This window comes from Eleginops maclovinus, chromosome 5, assembly GCF_036324505.1.
Source record: "Eleginops maclovinus isolate JMC-PN-2008 ecotype Puerto Natales chromosome 5, JC_Emac_rtc_rv5, whole genome shotgun sequence".
NCBI lineage: Eukaryota > Metazoa > Chordata > Actinopteri > Perciformes > Eleginopidae > Eleginops > Eleginops maclovinus.
The window spans coordinates 17954122-17973145 of NC_086353.1; the positions used below are offsets into that span (position 1 = coordinate 17954122).

At 41.5% G+C, this 19024-nt stretch overlaps 3 protein-coding genes across 5 annotated transcripts; 1 reads left to right on the forward strand and 2 right to left on the reverse strand.

Moving 5' to 3' along the window:
• Nucleotides 1–211: 211 nt before the first annotated feature.
• Nucleotides 212–5732, reverse strand: r3hcc1l (R3H domain and coiled-coil containing 1-like). 3 transcript variants are annotated; one of them, XR_010165841.1, is made up of 8 exons: nt 5489–5732; nt 4586–5077; nt 4213–4400; nt 3133–3203; nt 2196–2291; nt 1962–2102; nt 1375–1491; nt 212–779 (listed from the first exon to the last, which is right to left on the reverse strand). XR_010165841.1 is itself a non-coding variant. In XM_063883488.1 (7 exons), exons 2-7 carry the CDS (start codon nt 5054–5056, stop codon nt 727–729), a joined length of 1020 nt encoding a protein of 339 aa, XP_063739558.1. In that variant the 5' UTR covers nt 5057–5077; nt 5489–5727; the 3' UTR covers nt 212–726. The 3 variants fall into 3 exon arrangements, 1 of the variants encoding a protein (XP_063739558.1); XR_010165842.1 differs by having other exon boundaries at nt 5322–5490; XM_063883488.1 differs by lacking the exon at nt 1375–1491 and having other exon boundaries at nt 5489–5727.
• A 783-nt stretch (nt 5733–6515) lies between these two features.
• crtac1a (cartilage acidic protein 1a) lies at nt 6516–11739 on the forward strand. Its single transcript, XM_063883485.1, has 13 exons — nt 6516–6723; nt 6812–7008; nt 7111–7247; nt 7335–7491; nt 7581–7715; nt 8239–8375; nt 8451–8587; nt 8678–8760; nt 8965–9065; nt 9147–9315; nt 11089–11234; nt 11438–11477; nt 11566–11739. The coding sequence occupies exons 1-13, from the start codon at nt 6527–6529 to the stop codon at nt 11571–11573; spliced, it is 1644 nt and encodes a 547-aa protein (XP_063739555.1). The 5' UTR covers nt 6516–6526; the 3' UTR covers nt 11574–11739.
• A 2274-nt stretch (nt 11740–14013) lies between these two features.
• On the reverse strand, nt 14014–18319 carry golga7ba (golgin A7 family, member Ba). The gene is made up of 5 exons (XM_063883489.1): nt 18179–18319; nt 17003–17128; nt 16629–16781; nt 16362–16463; nt 14014–15080 (listed from the first exon to the last, which is right to left on the reverse strand). Exons 1-5 carry the CDS (start codon nt 18188–18190, stop codon nt 14997–14999), a joined length of 477 nt encoding a protein of 158 aa, XP_063739559.1. The 5' UTR covers nt 18191–18319; the 3' UTR covers nt 14014–14996.
• Between the last annotated feature and the right edge of the window lie 705 nt (nt 18320–19024).

Consider the following 19024-nt stretch of genomic DNA (forward strand, 5'->3'; position numbering starts at 1 on the left):
TCTATTGTTTGTTGTGGCATTATCCTTCGGCCATAACATTGTGTTTTAAATGTCCCCTTTTATGCAATATCCACTTTCTCATGTCTTCTTTACATAAATAGGTCCCCCCCTCCCCCCTGTTAATATATTCAGAAAGTTTCAGGAAAAAAGATTCTCTCTTGTAGTCCTGATCCGTTGTTTTTTGAGTCACAAAGATGAGTTGAAGCAATAATGTTGTCTACTTTCACTTTATTATTACAGGATCTTTAAACTGCATTTGTTTCCCTCACATTTACAAGTTCAAGTTAATTTACTTGGTTCATCTTTAAAAAAAAATTACCATAACTCTATATTAAAACAAACATTATTAAATTGAATTAGACTTGATGGTTCACTACAGACTTTGGTTACAATGTAAAGAAATATGATGAAAAAAAAGGTGTTATTTGTGGTAGCCCCGGCCATGGCACTGAGGCAACTGTCCCAGCATGAACAAAGAATGAACATAAAGGCTGATGTAACACTGCAGGCAAACGGATAGAGGATGATGAGATGTTTGGTTTTTTAAAGGACTAAAGGCAGAAAGAACAAAAAAATGGTGGGAATCCATTTCTGGAAAGTGTGGTGGTGGGAAGGAGTTGCCAGTTGACGAAAACAGAGCCGGAGAAGAAACAGAGAAGACTTAACTCCCTGCTGTATCAAGGAATCAAAAACAAAACAAAAATAAAACAGTAGTTTTCCATCCAATCACTTCCCCTCCCAGGCATCTTCCTTCTGCTTGGCTGCCAGGCGCTTTTGTTCTGAAAAGATAAATCACAGAGACACAGTTCAACACATCAATCAGCAGAAGCTCTTACCTAAACAAGACTTTGTTTATTTGTTGCTCTATATTTGTATCAATGTCTTCACCACATGCAGAGAAGTGAGGCGGGCTGAGGAGCCGGCTGTAAATTAATCTCTGAATAGGACCATACGTGGCATCTTTTCCAAGGACACAATGTTCAGCACATGATGCACGTCTGACATTCACTGTGCCTGCTGCAATTTACATAAAGAGTATAGAATAGGAGGAACAAAAGATGCTTTTTTTTTGTTTCTATACTTCCTTACTGGACATTTGTGGTTTGCTGGGCCTATATACTTATGTTCCCGCGGAGAAGGGAAATGGCTGCTGTTCTGATTATAGACTTGTTATGATGAGCACAGCAGTGGGCCGAGAGCAACTTCTCTTGGCAACGATCTCCATTTCCTTCAGCAATGTATGAAAACAGCTCCCACTTGTGGTCGAAATCTTGTGATGCAAAGACTAGGTCAGTTAGGTAAGGACAGTTTATCTGTTCATAGACTGACTGGGAACCAAGGTTCTTTGTTACTGACACCCTGCTTCATACTCACATATTAAACCTATTTTTCACGTTACCGACAGCCCTCCCAGGATGAGGATCATCTAGTCTACTATAGATGACAGCAGCGCTGCGTCACTTCCTGGCAAAGTTGCAGCCAGCCCACTTTCTGGTGAAAACAAGGCATGGGTGCCAAGCGGAAATCAATAGCATCATTATCCCTAAAAGCTGCTGTGTCATGTATTGCACGTCAAACAACAAAACAGATCCAAAGTTACAACTTTTACTTCAATAAAACTATGGTTAAATAAAATATCTTCTGGCCTCCACAGAGAGGACCGATCATCGATCATCAATAACATGTGTAATTGTTTGCCTGACCAGAAATTGTAATCTTAAATTGTAAATAAAAAGATGGACTGTTTTCTAAATGTTTTGATGTGATTGGTGAAGAAATGAATCTGTATTTACGGCCAGTCAAATGACTGAGTGTTTTCACCCAAAAAAGGTCAGGGCCATGATGTAGAGTGAAAATACAGGATGTGTTGCTCTAATCTATAGAGAACAGTCCTTTAAAAGCAATGCTGACCACAGTAGATCTTCCCTTAAAATACATCTCTATCGCTGTAAATATTGCACCTTTGGCCTCCTGGAGCTTCTTCCTCTCCGCCTCGCGCTTCTCATCGGTCAGGTTGCTCTTAACACCAAGGGCACCGATCACAAGCCTTCGCGCCAGTGCCGCACTTGTCTGAGGTCTCTCTTTAGCAGGCAGGAGGTAGTCTGAGGGATGGCAAGAATGAAGAATAATGAGGTCCATCTAAACATGTGAGCTACAGGGGATAATCTGAGCTGAACTGGAGAGGCTTTTAGTACCTGAGCAGCTACGAGCTTTGGCTTTTATGGCAGGGGAGCATTTGGAGAGAGGTCGCAACTTCATCAATGGATGTTTGGTTCTTAAAGCTTCACCAGCTGAAAGTTGAGAAGAACAAAATCACACACATTTTAAAAAAGCACATTTATCATATGATTCAGCTATTCAACCGTCTTACCTCCTGGAGCCACAATACTGTTTATTAGGCCTGTAGCGACGCGTCGACGTCGACAAAGTGATCCAAACAAAACATTGCCAGAGTTTGCACTTTGCAGAATGGAGACCGAAACTCCAACCTCCCCACAGGATGCCCAACAAAACCTTGCAAAAAGCCCCAAAAAAACAGCTCGCCCTAAATCATCGAAGGTATGGGAATACTTCAAATTTAGTCCCAAACGATAAGGTTTCGTTATTTGCGGTCTTTGCCAAATGGAGTTGGCATACCACACCAGCACAACAGCGATGTTGGAGCATCTGAAGCGGAGGCACCCCATTGTCTCTCGTGGAGGGAACAATAATAAGTAAGTACTAACTTTGGTTAAATTAATTTCACATTTGTTTAGTGTGTTGTGTAGCTTGAGCTCTGTGCACTTCGGTGGTGCTAGCTAACTATCTTAGCTCTCCGTGCAGTTTGTTCGTGCTTGGTTAGTAGCTAACGTTAACTTAGCTAGCTACTAGCGGCTAGACAGCTGTGTTTAGTTAACGTTAGTTATCATCTAATGTTGGCTGGAATGGTAGCTGGCTTACGGCTGCAGAACACAGTTATTAAATACTTATTATTAATGTAAACAATGTTAAGTGATTCCATCAGGGTCCACTTAATTGAGCATATTTTCTCCTATTGGGAAAAGCCTCACAACAATAACAATTACTGCAGAGGATTGTTTATTTTAGGTACTCCCCCTCCTCAATTGTCTTGAGACGCAATGCTTCACTAACCTGCTATAGGGCTTGAGAAGAGGCCAAGAGCACTTGATTCATCAATCCACTTGATTTCAAAACCTCTTTGTCTGAAAAACACAGTAAGAAAAGGTCAGACAACATAGACTGTTAAAAAAAACAAAGGAAGATTAAAAACACATATAGCAGGGAAGCCACATTTAATGAGAGTCCATTTAGTGGTTTAGTCCCACTTTCAATGTTAGTGTTTAAATAGAACATTGACACGTTTCATGTGGATGTGGACATTAGATAGAATCGGATGATGAAACCCTCTTTATTTGTCACATACATGCACACAGCAGAGCACACACAGTGAAATTTGTCCTCTGCATTTAACCCATCCTAGTACTAGGAGCAGTGGGCAGCTATTGTGCAGCGCCCGGGGAACAATGGGGAGGGGGGATTGGAGGTGTCCGGTGCCTTGCTCAAGGGCACCACAGCAGCGCCTAGGGGGTGAACTGGGACCTCTCCGAGTAGCAGTCCACTTTCCATATTTTTTTCAAGTCTGTTTGGGGACTTGAACCGGCGACCCTACGATTCCCAGTCCAAGCCCCTACTGACTGAGTCACTGCTGGATGCCTTATCAGTGTTTAAAGTGGAATGTAGTAGATTCAAGCTATGTTACAGCTTTTATGTTCTTTAGTGCGTGTTGCCGATGTTCTTCCTGCATCCACCATTTTCTTTTGACAGTGACGTAGTTTTCATTCAAGGTGGAATTTTTGCCATTTGCAGCGGAGTGAGGTCGATTCTGTGGAGCAGCTAGATGGTAACGATCACACCCAGAACCTAAGCTGCGGTGTGCAGTTTTTGTTGGATGGTGTTGCAGACCGAGAGCCCACGTGTTGTTACTATGCATGAACTTTACAAGGACGTGTGCTGGAGTCCTTTATTTTGCATCCACTTAATAAAAAGTGGTTGTCGTATTGGTTTAAACATGACCAGACTATATAGTTTTCATTACTATTTTTGGAATTACCTGCATAAAATAGGGGTCTCTTGGCTACACTATGTTTTAATGCAGCATGCAACACATAGAATCTTAACTTTCTCAGCAATTGGTATAAGAATGATACATACTGGTAGGCCTGAAATAACTTGAGAAGGTCCTCCGTCCGAAACTCAGCAGGGAACTCGTAGATCTCTACAATGTGAGCAAGTTCGTCCTCTGTGAGGTCGATGTCGTCTTCGGCATCTTTGTCCATGTTGTAGTAATCAAACCTGGCCTCCTGGACGGACTTCTTCTTTCTACCTTCCTTCACTGCCAGCTGGAGAAGTGAGAAGAATGAGATGAGAATAGGGCAGAGAAGAGGGAAACAACAAGTGTATGATAAAAAGTAATGCACTCATTTGAGCTGAATAAACTGGAAAATGTGTGTTTGTAAATTGTTGGGAAGGTTCTTCTGGTTATTATAACTTTTGCTTATTTGAATCACCTGGCCCAAGCTCTTACCTCTTCTGAAAGATGCGGATCCAGACAATCTCCTTCATCATTGAACAAGGTGTCCCAACTCTCCTCCTCCCCTTCCTCCTCTTCCTCTTCTTCAATGGCCGCTGCTTCCAGCCGTGAGTTAAGTTCGGCCTCCACATTGGTTGAGTCAAGCTGCCCATTTACCTCCACATCTGTATCCTGTAGCTTCTCTGCATCAGGATCACCATTCTGTGCCTCTCCTTCACCTTCTCCCTGGACAGGAGCTCCCTTATCTGCTCCAGCCTTGTCCTTCTTATTCTTGGCGTTTTTCCTTGCCTTGTCTGTGTAGCGGGGCCTGGGTCTTGGTTTTACTTCACCTCCCTGAGCCTGTGCCTTATCTTTGGCTCCAGGGAGTCGTTGCTTGGGGACTTGGCCTGGCTTCTTAGACTGAGACGGAGGTGTGGGTGTTGGCTGGGCTGCAGTAGAGTCTTCATTTGCTTGTTCCAACTCCATTATAGAATTACGTTAAAAACACTTGGATAATCAAAGGAAAGAGGAGAAGAGGCAATGCAGTGAAAATAAGGGATGAAGGCGTCAATGAATCTGCGTTACCCGTCACAATGTTAAACTACTCTTGAATGAGTTTAGTAACAATATTAATATCTATAATTATATAATTATCCCACCTACGTGAACTAGTTAACTCCCCCCGGAAAATAGTGTCAAATCGGGCTGAACGCATTTAAAACGTGACAATGCTATTAGCTATTTAGCTTACCGCTTTAGCTTACTAATCTTCCACTCGCTGAGGTAGTAATATTTGTTCACTGAGGGAACAACCACTCAGTTACTATCAGCCTACATTAAAATTGCATGTGTTGATTTATTTTTATTAAATACATTCCTGGCAGAATTGTTATAATAAGTGTTGCTCATTTGTCTTACCCGGGTTTGGTTTGTTTAGCTTCAGATTTTCGTCGCACAAGTGACGTAAGCGTAGGACAACGCAAAGGATTTTGGGATATAGTGTCATTTTGCTGCCACTGCAGTTAAAACACACTGAAGGCGATCAGGTTTGTTTACTATCGTATTTGTTTTAAAATCAGAACATGCATTGTTTTTATATATCGAGACTTATCCACATAAAATAAATGATAACGTGCAGTCAGTTGAACGTTTTCTTTCTGTAAGGAACTGTAATGTTTTGGTTTAACAGCGCCTACAAACACAGTGGACTTCCGCCTTTCACATACACGCTCACAGAAACACTGATCAGCTATTGGTCAATATTTCTAATAAGGACCAGAAGTCTTCGCTGATTGGTCAATCTTTGTTACGTTACACAAGCTGTTTCTTACGTTTTATAAGCAAACGTTGTGTAAGGTGGAAATTAAACATTTGATAACACATGATATAATAAACAGTGCCTAGTGTACTCACGTCGCTGTTGCGGAGTCTGATAACATCCATCTCTTCACACAGACAGTGCAGGTAAGACGGTCTTTGCTGTGACAAAGGTTCTGCAAGCCACTCTGCTCAGCATCCTGCAGGATTTTTAACAACAATCAAGAAAGTATGATTAACACACAAATGTCAATAGGAATAGAGCGTTAATATACCTGTGCAGATTCTCTGTGACAAAAGTGTCGATTTTATGAAGAGTATGCAAGTGTATAATATTCGACTCACGTTTAAATGTATGGGGAGTACTTTCGTCAAAAAAAGTTGTGTTTACTGGAAGATTTGCAGAGAAACATCTAATACTACATGTATCTTATATCACGGCTTTCGAGTTAAAACTGATATTCAAACTCGACTCAAAATGAGATATGTATTATAAAATTGTTTAACCCTTATTCTTATTTTTTCTGAGCATTATATTAGCTCATCATCAGTATTGCTGTCCTGCTTTAAACATAAGACTTGTTCATCGTTTGCATGCATCATAAAGGGAAATGCACAATCTGTCTTCCTGTTGCAGAGATGTGGGTTTCAGGTGTGTTGCTCCTCCTGGTCGGATTCTGGCATCAGTGCCACTCCCAGAGCTCTGAGCCCATGCTGCAGGTTGTTACACAGACGATGCTTCCTCCTGACAGTCTGCACAATCCCACACAACTCAACTATGGAATGGCTGTTACAGATGTGGACGGTGGTGGCGACCTGGAGGTGGTTGTTGCAGGGTGAGTGTGAAAATGGTTTCATAAGTTCCTTACACTGCATAGACATTCTTATATGTACATATCAATTGTGTGTGATGTTTTCCCTCAGGTACAATGGGCCCAACCTGGTGCTGAAGTACGATCGCACTCTAAACAAGCTGGTAAACATTGCTATTGATGACAGCAGCTCTCCCTACTACGCCCTGAGGGACCGAGCAGGAAATGCTATTGGAGTTACAGCCTGTGATGTGGATGGCGATGGGCGTGAGGAGATCTACTTCCTCAACACAAACAATGCCTACTCTGGTAAATCTTGCATTTTTATAATGTGTCCTCAACATATATCCAGCAGGTGATTACCAGTATCTCAAAGACTCCTCGTGATAACTGTCATTTTTTTAAATGCAGGACGGGCAACGTATTCAGATAAACTGTTCAAATTTCGGAATGGTCGCTTTGAGGATCTTCTAGGGGACGATCTCAATGTGCGTCGTGGTGTCGCTAAACACATGGCAGGACGTTCCGTTGCATGTGTAGACAGAAAGGTTGGTAAATGACTTTAAGAAGTCCCTCAATCTGACCCTTTTTTTTTCACAAATGCTTTCGTAATACCTCATGTTTTTTCTCTGCAGGGAACAGGTCGTTACTCAATCTACGTGGCCAACTACGCAAGTGGCAACATCGGTCCCCACTCTCTCTTAGAGATGGACGAGGCTGCCAGTGATGTCTCCAAGGGCATCATCGCTCTGTCTGATGTGGCCGCAGAGGCCGGGGTCAACAAGCTCACAGGTCAGGAGGAGTCAGGTTAGAGAGGTGAAGTCTGTGATGTTTTTTTGTGCTGAATCAACTGAAACATTCCTTTTTTGCTCATTACGCAGGTGGGCGTGGTGTGGTGGTCGGACCAATCCTGAGCCAGTCGAAGTCGGACGTGTTCTGTGACAACGAGAACGGACCCAACTTCCTGTTTAAGAATAAGGGAGACGGGACTTTTGTAAATATGGCCAGACAGGCAGGTGAGTATTACACAGTAAGGGGTACAGTAGGGTACAGCATGCTGTAGGGGTTGAAGTATCAGTCTCTCTTGGCTTGATATCCATTTTTTATGGATTACCATACAAGATTCAGGATTCAAGAAGCTTTATTTATCCCGAGGGAAATTGAGGAAAGGGCATGTTGATTACTATATAAATAAATAAACAAAATATTTGAAATACCAATGCACTTCCAATCAGCCTCAGGTTTTTTTGCAGTTTTTTCTAATTAGCAAATTTGATTAACTAAATAAGATGGTGTCCATGGTAGACATTGTACCTGTTAGCATGTGAGTGTTTAGACCAAAGCACTGCTATACCTAACTACAGCTACACAGAGCAACAAACATGGCTATAATACTGTCTGCCAGAGTGTCTTCTTTAGAACTAACACTAGGGGTCGCCAATTTGGATCATTTCAAAATCTCTCACTTTGGGCCCTTATTTGGGGTTGAGGCAGTATTTCCCAGCAATAAGGCTTTCAATTGTTTGTCAACCTCTGAAGGTGTGGAAGACCGTAGCCAGCATGGCAGGGGAGTAGCACTAGCTGACTTCAATGGAGATGGCAAGACGGACATCGTGTATGGTAACTGGAACGGCCCACACAGACTTTACCTGCAGGGCAGCGACTCTACATTCAGGGTAATGAAGGAGAGAAAGGGTGATTTAAAAAGAAGTTTGATAAAGACAAACTTGAACAAATGTTTTTTTGTTCAGAATATAGCCTCTGGAGGATTTGCAGCTCCCTCGCCTATTCGCACAGTCATCGCCGCAGACTTTGACAACGACAAGGAGCTGGAGGTGTTTTTCAACAATATTGCTTATAGAGGCAACGCCCCTAACAGGCTGTTCAGGTAACTATTCAGTATTTGCGTGAACCCCAAGTCCAATAAAGAAGCATACACAATTTCAAAATCTTAAATACATTTTGTGTTTCCATGCAGAGTGTCAAGGAGAGCCGATGCAGACCCTTTGATCTCGGAGCTTAATGTGGGAGATGCTGCAGAGCCACAGGGCCGGGGAACAGGTCAGCTGGACCTAAGAACAGAGGACTTTGGACTACATATTTTCATTTTGTTTTATTCTCAGAATGTCATAACCTAAAGTAAAAAACACACCTCTGCTACCTCTCTGTTTGGATGAGATTTACAGAGACACAGCTGTCAGTTAAACGTCACAGTGGGGTTGTTATCTAGGTCAGCGCAGTACAGACTCTGTTTGTTTTGGACAGGTGGCACCGTCACAGACTTGGATGGGGACGGACAGCTGGACCTGCTGCTGGCACATGGAGAGAGTGCCCAGCAACCAATCTCTGTCTTCAAGGTCATGCAGGTGTGTATCTGTGTAAGTGTGTGTTTGGTTGTTGTTGCTGAGCCTGAAATATCCTCAACCTGAACTGTCATACTTCATCAGGGCTCGTCTAACAACTGGCTGCGGGTCATCCCTCGCACCCAGTTTGGGTCTTTTGCGCGGGGAGCCAAGGTGACAGCCTTCACCCATCAGAGTGGAGCTCACACACGCATCATTGACGGAGGATCAGGGTACCTGTGTGAGATGGAGCCAGTCGCACACTTTGGTTTAGGTAACCTCCTTTAATACTTTATAACCCACAGACTCTGAAGACAATGAGACAGTCAAATATATCTCATACACAAATTCCTTTTATTGGATATATCAAACTTGATTTACACTTTGTTTTTATTAGCACAGCTTTCTTGGGAAGAGGAAGTTCATATTATTCATCTTAGTTTGTGTCAGAGTCTTGCATGGATTCAGTTTTTCAAACCCTGCCAGAACCGGTACCGAGCTCTGACTCCAACCCATGTTTAAACTCCCAGACTTACATAGACAGTCAATGTGAAGCTCTTTAATTTTATCCTGGTTTAAGTGGAGTTCCTATTCTTGATTCAGATTTGGATCCAACTCACGAGATAACAAGCACATTCTCGGGTTTTCAATATAAAAAAGTCATGGCAGGTGTTAATGCTTGACACTATTTGGGGATTTAGATGTTTGTCTTTGCCTGTGAGTTTATATAAATAAATTTTTCAACCTGTAACATAATTTTTTCACTGGTTACTCTGTTACCAGTGCAGGCCTGGCCTGCTGGACCTGCTGCTGGCACATGGAGAGAGTGCCCAGCAACCAATCTCTGTCTTCAAGGTCATGCAGGTGTGTATCTGTGTAAGTGTGTGTTTGGTTGTTGTTGCTGAGCCTGAAATATCCTCAACCTGAACTGTCATACTTCATCAGGGCTCGTCTAACAACTGGCTGCGGGTCATCCCTCGCACCCAGTTTGGGTCTTTTGCGCGGGGAGCCAAGGTGACAGCCTTCACCCATCAGAGTGGAGCTCACACACGCATCATTGACGGAGGATCAGGGTACCTGTGTGAGATGGAGCCAGTCGCACACTTTGGTTTAGGTAACCTCCTTTAATACTTTATAACCCACAGACTCTGAAGACAATGAGACAGTCAAATATATCTCATACACAAATTCCTTTTATTGGATATATCAAACTTGATTTACACTTTGTTTTTATTAGCACAGCTTTCTTGGGAAGAGGAAGTTCATATTATTCATCTTAGTTTGTGTCAGAGTCTTGCATGGATTCAGTTTTTCAAACCCTGCCAGAACCGGTACCGAGCTCTGACTCCAACCCATGTTTAAACTCCCAGACTTACATAGACAGTCAATGTGAAGCTCTTTAATTTTATCCTGGTTTAAGTGGAGTTCCTATTCTTGATTCAGATTTGGATCCAACTCACGAGATAACAAGCACATTCTCGGGTTTTCAATATAAAAAAGTCATGGCAGGTGTTAATGCTTGACACTATTTGGGGATTTAGATGTTTGTCTTTGCCTGTGAGTTTATATAAATAAATTTTTCAACCTGTAACATAATTTTTTCACTGGTTACTCTGTTACCAGTGCAGGCCTGGCCTGGGTATGTCCAAAGAAAAAAATGCACCTATATGAACCCCTAAAGCCAATCATTTACATGATTTATATTATTTGGTTTTCAGGAAAACAATTTCATCAATTTCAAAGTCAACATATTAACAATTGCTCTAGAACTTACACAATACTGTATGCTTGTTACCTGACAACCTCAAGAAGATAAGAGTCTGTGTTAACTATGGAGGGATTCGCAGTAGCTGTTTACTCTGCTTCAAGTCTTTATGCTAAGCTTAGCTTCAGCTTCAGTGGTATCGATCTTTCCATCGAACTCTCAGCGAGACAACATATATTTATACACTATTCCTTCAAGAAGTTATCCCATGTTGGATACACCAACGTTAATTTTGCTCTTGAGTGACGCTCAGTGTCCTACCTTTTTACCTGTGAATCCCAGGAACTGATGAGGTGACGGTACTGGAGGTCTCCTGGCCCGACGGCAGCTCCATCACTCGGACCCTTCAGCCTGGAGAAATGAACTCAGTGGTGGAAGTAGCTTTTCCAAAAGAAGGGGAAACGTCTCTGCTTGCCAATGACACGCAGGTACGCAGATCGGATCCACGGCATGAATTATAACCACGGGTAATGTTCCATACACTCTGTGGTAGACACCCAAAAAAAGTTTTCACCACTAACTACAGAAGACAACACAAAGTCTCCCATTTGCTAAAATAATTTGTCTACAAAATTAATTAATAAACATGTTTTTTTGGAAAACCAATTAATGTGTTTCTTCTCTTGTTCAGTGTGGGAAAGACTTTTCTGTCCAGAATGGCCGCTGTGCAGGTAAGAAATAAATAATTTCATCTGTCCTTTAAATTTAGTGTTTTAAATGACCTCTTTTAAAATTTCCTTTCATGTTTATGTTTTACAGGTGTGTGAGGATAATCACATGAAATGCCAGTCTCTTAAAAAGGGCCTTGTGGTTTCCTTAACTCTGAGTAGTTTAAATATTTTCTTATTTTTCTCTTTAACTGTTACAACATGGTTGTGCTTGTTAATTTTTATGTGCAATGGTACACTTCCTAAATAAATTACTTCACATCAATATGGTCAAACTATCATTTATGTTTTGTGTGGGGAAGGGTTCGAATACCCTACATTTAATAAATGGGCTTTTTGAATTCATACAACATAAGTTTAGCTTTTTAAAGGAAAGATATTACATGTTTCTCCTGTGTGCAGCTCTCCTCTGCTTTCTGTTTCACATCTCCTTCATTGTACAACCTTTGTCTTTTCAGTGTTTTCATAATCTGATGTCTGCCTTTGTTTGTTCTACCATTTTGTTCTGCCCATCCTGTTCTGTCTCTCCACCCATGCAGCATTGGCTCCATTTTACGATGGTTTCCGATCTACCTCTGTCTCCACGTTTGAAGCCTCCTGTTTCGAAACAGTTTTCCTACAGTGTGTCATTGTGCTCTCTGCTCTGTCAGATCTCAGAGGATGGTAATCTTCAGAGTAATGATGATACAGTACAACACCCTGGACTAAGCATTTCCTCAAAGACTTCCTGTGACATGCAGTAACAGCGAATCTGTTTTATCAGTATGCATATCCTAGAATCTGGATATCCAGCAATCCGGGCTTTTCCTGTTTGCTCTGGTGTGCTACAGAAGTCTCTAAATGCTGTAAGTGAAGAATTAAAACTGAGGTCAGTATCATGCACCTTACTCAGCTGAAAGGAGGGCAGTGGAGCATATCCAGTTGATCCTGTGAATGTTCCTGACAGAAACTTGGTACATATAATTAGCATGGGTTTAAAGAGGATATAGTATGCTAATCTTCAGGTTCATATTTCTATTTTGTGCCTCTACTGTGACATGTTAACAAGTTTTAATGTTCAAAAAGCTCTTTATTTTTCTCATACTGCCTGGGCTGCAGCACCTCTTTTCACCTTCTGGATGAAACCAGAGCCCAGTCTGCTCCGATTGGTTAGTTGGCGGCTCTAACTATGTTACAGATGTAAACAAAGGAGTCCAATGGAGGCCAGGCAGGGAAAGTGTCTCCGGCATCAACTTTGAGATTATAGCCTTTGTAGACCATTAACTTCCACTAAAACCTATGTAACAGGAAAGGGAAAACACATAAAAGCTTAATAGGGCTGTTTTAAAGTTGTTGGTGCATGCAGCATGTTAAAACCATGGTCGCTAATATGTACTACAGACCATTTCTACAGCAACATTTTTAATTGTCATAGCAGAAAAAGCACTATTGACTGAATGTCCTTGTCAGTCATGTGAGACAGCATGTGTAATGTCAGGACCCCGACACCGGTACATGAGTGGGCTTTTCCATCGTTTTAGAGATGTGCAAAAAATTCAAATATCATTGTGCGTTTCACTGACTTATAGTTTTCCAGGTAAAAATATATGTTAAATCAATACTTGAATTAAATACTGAGCAGGCTTTAAATGTGACAAAGCATTGTTGAACAAAGCTGTACTTTACAACATTAAAGGAGAACTTAACCCACAAAATGACCATTTGTATTTAACGACTCACCCATGTAGTTTTTATCATATACCTCCACGATGAACAAAACATCGGGAAAAAGTCCTGTTGAAGTTATGTTTTGCTCACAAATTCCTAAACACAAATTTGTTGTTAAGATTCTGAAGTGTATCTAATACTATGGTTTGAGGTATGCATATATTATTTATAACAAGACAAAATAAATGACATCATGGTTCACAAGTTGTGTGGTTGGTTGTTCACAGTGGTATTTTGTTCTTCTTCAATTCATTAACACTTTTATATGTTTACAAATGATTTGTTCCCTCTGCTAGCATGCAAGGAAAACTACATTCATTTTGGTTACCAAAACATTGATATGTTGTTAAACAATCACCAGTTGTAACAGTTGTGATGTTTCTGTGTCAGAGCACCTGACAAATTTGACCAAATAGTTATCTACTTTAGACATGTCACCTCCAATTTCCTTCCAAACCATCTTGCCTCTCAATGTACACAAGCTAGTTGCTAACTCTGTGTGACTGCTCTCTGTATGGTGCTGGACAGGTAGCACACAGTGGAGCCAGTTCACTGAAAACAGTTGTTAACACAAAAGAGGGAGGGGAAAATATATCTGATTTTGATCCATTACTTAAAATAAAAGTTGATTAGCAGAGCCTAAGTAATGACCCCTGCACCGGTGTATGCTGGGTAACGATGATGATTAATTGACATACCTTAATCCAATAAGACCATTGTTAATGTTAATGTTATTGCACACACACAGCTCCTCCTACTGTGACCAGTCAACTTGTACCATAGTAAAAGGACTATTTTGTAAATGTACAATGAATTAATAACGACTAGCAGCTGTGATGAAACAGTTTTTATTCGACGCAGTCATACATACCTCATTGCCACATATCAAACAACAAGCAGTACGAAAGTTTGTTCTTGAACAAAATGTCACCAAAAATAAAACACACATTCACATATGTGAGCAAGTTTTTTGGCAGCTTTGGATCTTTGGAAGTTTGTTTTGGAAATCGAAGGATTGGTATTAAAACACATTTTGAAAATTCAGGAAGACTTTTTGACCCACTCTTTGTTTACTTACTATCGCATTTAATGCACAGTATGTTTTTGCATAATCAAAATTTAGGAATAGTCTAACTCATTAAAACCAAGAAGTTAGTACTGCGCTTGTCTGTTTGTGTGACAAAAACATAGGCTTCAAGTGAGAAATATGGAAGATCTGCTACATAAAATACATAGACGGGCTGAGACACATTCATCTGCTACCACACAGCGTGATTTACGTCATAGGTGAAGGAGGGTTTTTTTGCACAATAAATCTCGGGGGCGAAACTTTGTGATGTCTTCAAATACCTGTACGTCTTACCTACAATTGCTAAAATCTGGAAGCTACGGATAAAAATATTTCTAAGCCAGTGTCTGGTGTGCAGGGTTAATGTTGGTTTCAGTCCAGTTTGGTCCGGTGTGGTGCAGCTGAGGTATGACGTTTGGTGAGGCCTGTTGTCCTGCCTTCTTTCAAACAGGACAGGAAGGGAGGTAATGGTACGATCACACAAAGTATATTTAGCAAATGTTTTCTTCTTTGCATTGAGACATTACAGTACCACAGCTGAGTCGACACATGCGAAAGAAACTTCTACAGTGCGTGTTTTTAAAGCTTCACCACCTTTGCATGGGAAATCTTAAAAGCTATAGAATGCTTTGTGTGAGCGTAGCTTTGGGATGTGAGTGTTGGATCAGAAGAAGCATCATTGTCCTTAGTTCGCCTCCAGGGCTGTGAGTGATCAGGGTGGACATGGTTAGACACGAAGTATCCGGTCATCGAGCGGTGCTGCCAGACACGGAGCTGCTCCCCGAGCTGGAGCCACTGGATCCCCGGTCTTCATAGATGGAAATCTCTATCTGAGAGGTGGGGGAGTTAAGGACCAAGAGTTTGCAGGGGAGAGTGGTTAGTTAAACAGCAGGTATAAGAGTCATTCCAGAATTGGAGGACATCTTCTGTCCCACATTAAATAATTTCAAATAATCCATGCATCCAAAATGCTAAAAACATGCGCTTGTGTTAAATATACTTGTAAAAACGTTTTTTTTTTAAAAGGTTGTAGAAAAAGTGGATTCAAAGATTATAAAAAATATCAAATAGCTCTCAATCACCCCCTAAAATGGCAATTTTAACGTCCCTCCTTCTTGGAGAGCAACTTGCATGTGCATTCTACAGCTAGGATTAATGCCTAACGTGAAAGCTAACATTGATTTCAAACACTGGAATATTCTTCCTGCTGATCTTAGAAGCTGCACTGATTTTCTCTGGTGCAAAACAATTGATATTAAGCAACCAGTCATGCCAACATTAATTACACTGTAATGAGTTTTTCAATTTAAATGTTTTGTAATATTGTATTTTAACTGCACTATGTACTTTTTTAATGACCTGTAATTTAACCTGTATATTAATTGTTTGTGTGATAGATTATGCAATTTTTTAATTGTTTGTTTATTTGTTATGTACCTGCCCAAGGACTGCAGGTGGAAATGAGTTATTAGCTAAATCTGGCACGAGTCATCTCTTCTCTTCCTGAGGTTAATGTATTTGTATGCATGGTCCTTGATCACACAAATAGAAACATGAATTTGCATGAAACCTTGTTCCTATTAGTACAGTAATTACAGTTACAGAGTTGAACTTCTTGCAGCACAATTATTATCTTTTGTCAAATTAAATATTTATATATAATTTAGCGTAATCTACATGTTTGAATTGTTTTCATGTTTTAATGTAGGAATTGCCTTTTTTTCTAATGGCACCAGGGAGCCTCAGCATGTTAAGTTTGTAACAGTTGATCGAGCCTCCATCGAGCGATGTGGTAAAGCAACAAATAAAACATCTGATAAAAAGTATCCCCTTTTTCCTGAGCAGGCCAAATCTTAAAGCCAACCAAACTCCTAATTCTCCATTCTTAATGCTGCTCTACTCCCCCACCACTACCCCAGATGTAGGCTCAGGAGGATAGTTTTTTAATCATCACTCAATGTTTTATGTCAATCTGTGGAGTGATGAGGCCCAAGCCTTGACACCAAACTCAAACTATACACTGCTTTTAATAAACATATCAAAGGAACACGTGAGTTGTCTGACTGAAATGCTTTCATGCACTTACACCCACAAACATTCAGTAAGGATACGACACGCATTCCCCTTTCTATGGGGTCTGTGATGAGCAGTCCTCTGGGAGCAAAGATCTTCTCGTTCTGCTCCTGAATGTACTTTGCTATCTTCTTTAACACCTTTAGCACCCAGACAGAAGAAGGGATAGTTTCAAGTGCAATACTATATGTAATACACTAACTACAGATAAGTACATGAAGCCCAACTTCAAAACATCAGAAATAACCCTTTAAACATCGTCCTAGATAATAATAATAATAATAATGTGTCAGCGGCAGTCTGACCTTCTCATAGCGTGTCTCCATGCAGAGGAAGATGAGGTATGCTGTGGAGCAGGCCAGACATCCCTCCAGGTAGGACTGGCCTCCAATCTTCTCTGCCTCTGCGTAGTAATTATTCAGTGTCTTCACAGTGTCCTCGAACAGTTTCCGCTCGATCTGTGAAAAACCAAGTCATGAGCAGAAGGGTAGGAACTGGTAAGGATCATTTTTGGGCATTTCAAGTTTGTTTGAAAGTAAAAGAGGAGATACAGAAAGAACAAAATGGTGGCCCCGGATAACCATTCAAATCCCTAATATGATTTGAAAGGTTACCTAGGATAAAATTACAACCCAACATGAACACTTTTTATATTTATTCCAAAGTAACAGGTCCTCACCCTGCTCTCCAGCTCAGAGGGGAACTTGCTCTGAAACTTGCAGGTGGTCCCTTCGCTGTAGTCCCTCTGGATGAAGACCTTATTCGCCAGAGATGCACTGTGCCTCAACTCTTGCAGATTGTGGAACTGAGGAAGAAACATCATACACACACACAGCACATATAGCAAGGTTTGATAGAGTACGTCTTTAATGAGTCCCCAGAGGACCTGTCCACCACGCAATGTGTAATAACAATGGCCGGTTTGGAAGTGCAGGATGATAGACGATAGGCAGACAAGATGTGATCAATCACTCTGCGGCTCAATGTCTGCCCTCATTTCTGCCTTGTTGTCTGTTGGAGCAGAGCCCGGCATCGGACACACGGGGAGCAGAGCTAGCAGAAGACGGGACAACATTTCACTACAACTCACAACAGATCGATCAGGCGGAACAAGAGATGAGGCACACTGATGAAGGCCCATCCAAACTCTTGGAATATCTTGGGGTAATGCCAGGATGATAACATTAAAGTGCAAGTTGGATTAAAACATGTGATAGCACTTGATTTTATTTAATCTGAGAGCACAGATGCAGGCTGGAAAAGCATAGAGGAAGGTCAGGGCGGCTTCTGTCCATGGTGCTGAACAGTGTGTGTGTGTGTGTGTGTGTGTGTGTGTGTGTGTGTGTGTGTGTGTGTGTGTGTGTGTGTGTGTGTGTGTGTGTGTGTGTGTGTGTGTGTGTGTGGTCACAGGATTAACAGGGCGTCTCAACAAGACAAAAACACCAAAACAGCTTAACATCGCTGGGGAAGTGATCCCCTCTGTCTGCCCTATTTCAGTGTCCATTAAGCGCAGCTGACTTTGACATTTCCCGGTTATAGCTTTCCGTGTTAAACCGCCAAAACACGTTCTTCCTAAGAGGAAAAAAAAGCAGCAGCATCGGCTCGGACGACACTGGCATTTTAATGTAGGACACACACACACACACACACACACACACACACACACACACACACACACACACACACACACACACACAAACAGCCGTCAGTACTTCAAGTGAGCCTCACAGTGTGGCAGTTTCAGCCTACAATGCCCTCGTTCACCACGGTAACGGCACCTGTGTTGATCAAACGGTGTGTGGTGTTTCAGCCAAACCTCGACAGGAATGGTGAAGAGATAATATGACAGACTTACCTCTGTCGCCATGTTGCCATCCGCCGCCGTGGGGACGAGTCCCTGCCTGCATGCGCGGAAATCGCTTTAGTGGGACACGCACGGGGACAGATTGGAGGAGTAGAGGGAGGGAGGGAAGGAGGGAGCGAGGGAGGGAGGGAGGGAGGGAGGGGGGCAGGGTGGAAGGGCGGGGGGAGGAGAGATAGGGGCGGGGCTAACGAAAGTACAGTGTTAAGGACCTAAACTGTAAACACTTGTTTTTGTGAATGTTGTTCAACATGTAAATGGTGATTCAACGTTGGCTTTGTTACAATCACCTTTTTATAACTCAATTTTCATACTCAAAACCGTACAATCAATTGATATTGAGCAGAATTGAGTTCAGTGTGTTGGTTCGACCTTCAACTGCACTCCCAAATGCATTGCCAACTCTGGTTTAGGTCATATTAATTCAGCTTTTTCACTTTCTGCCGTGAGTTTGGACACTGCTTAACTGACAAATTGGAACTAGTTTTTCAGTGTTACTAAAAATAATAAAGACCACTGATCTTTTCAAGTGTCCCAAATAATCAATGACTGTGTTACAGTATGGCAACATGAACAATACCAGGACCATGACAATGTAAAATTCACTTTCAAAACCTTGAATGGGAAACTTGCCTATTGTAAGGGAGCAAATGTGGTATGTAAGATCAAAAGATAATTCAAATTGATTTCAAACTGCAAATCCTCAAATATTCCAATTCTATGGAGTTTGTGGAATTTGATTTTCAACACTACTCTTTAGGTCCGACAATAAGGTATTCATTTGATTTCTGGGTTTTAATAATAGCCAGTATTTCCTTTTGAGTCAATACTTCTGCCAGA

Excerpts from the sequence above, each read along its gene's own strand:
- r3hcc1l (XM_063883488.1), bottom strand. The coding sequence starts at position 5,056 with ATGGAGTTGGAACAAGCAAATGAAGACTCTACTGCAGCCCAGCCAACA. Across the intron at positions 3,204-4,212 it reads AAGTTATTTCAGGCCTACCA|ACAAAGAGGTTTTGAAATCA; the intron begins GTATGTATCATT and ends TGTGTTTTTCAG. Across the intron at positions 2,103-2,195 it reads CAAAGCTCGTAGCTGCTCAG|ACTACCTCCTGCCTGCTAAA; the intron begins GTACTAAAAGCC and ends GCCATCCCTCAG.
- golga7ba (XM_063883489.1), bottom strand. Across the intron at positions 16,782-17,002 it reads CCTCTGAGCTGGAGAGCAGG|ATCGAGCGGAAACTGTTCGA; the intron begins GTGAGGACCTGT and ends GGTTTTTCACAG. Across the intron at positions 16,464-16,628 it reads TGGAGACACGCTATGAGAAG|GTGTTAAAGAAGATAGCAAA; the intron begins GTCAGACTGCCG and ends TGGGTGCTAAAG.
- crtac1a (XM_063883485.1), top strand. The coding sequence starts at position 6,527 with ATGTGGGTTTCAGGTGTGTTGCTCCTCCTGGTCGGATTCTGGCATCAG. Across the intron at positions 7,716-8,238 it reads AAATATGGCCAGACAGGCAG|GTGTGGAAGACCGTAGCCAG; the intron begins GTGAGTATTACA and ends CAACCTCTGAAG. Across the intron at positions 8,588-8,677 it reads GCCCCTAACAGGCTGTTCAG|AGTGTCAAGGAGAGCCGATG; the intron begins GTAACTATTCAG and ends GTTTCCATGCAG.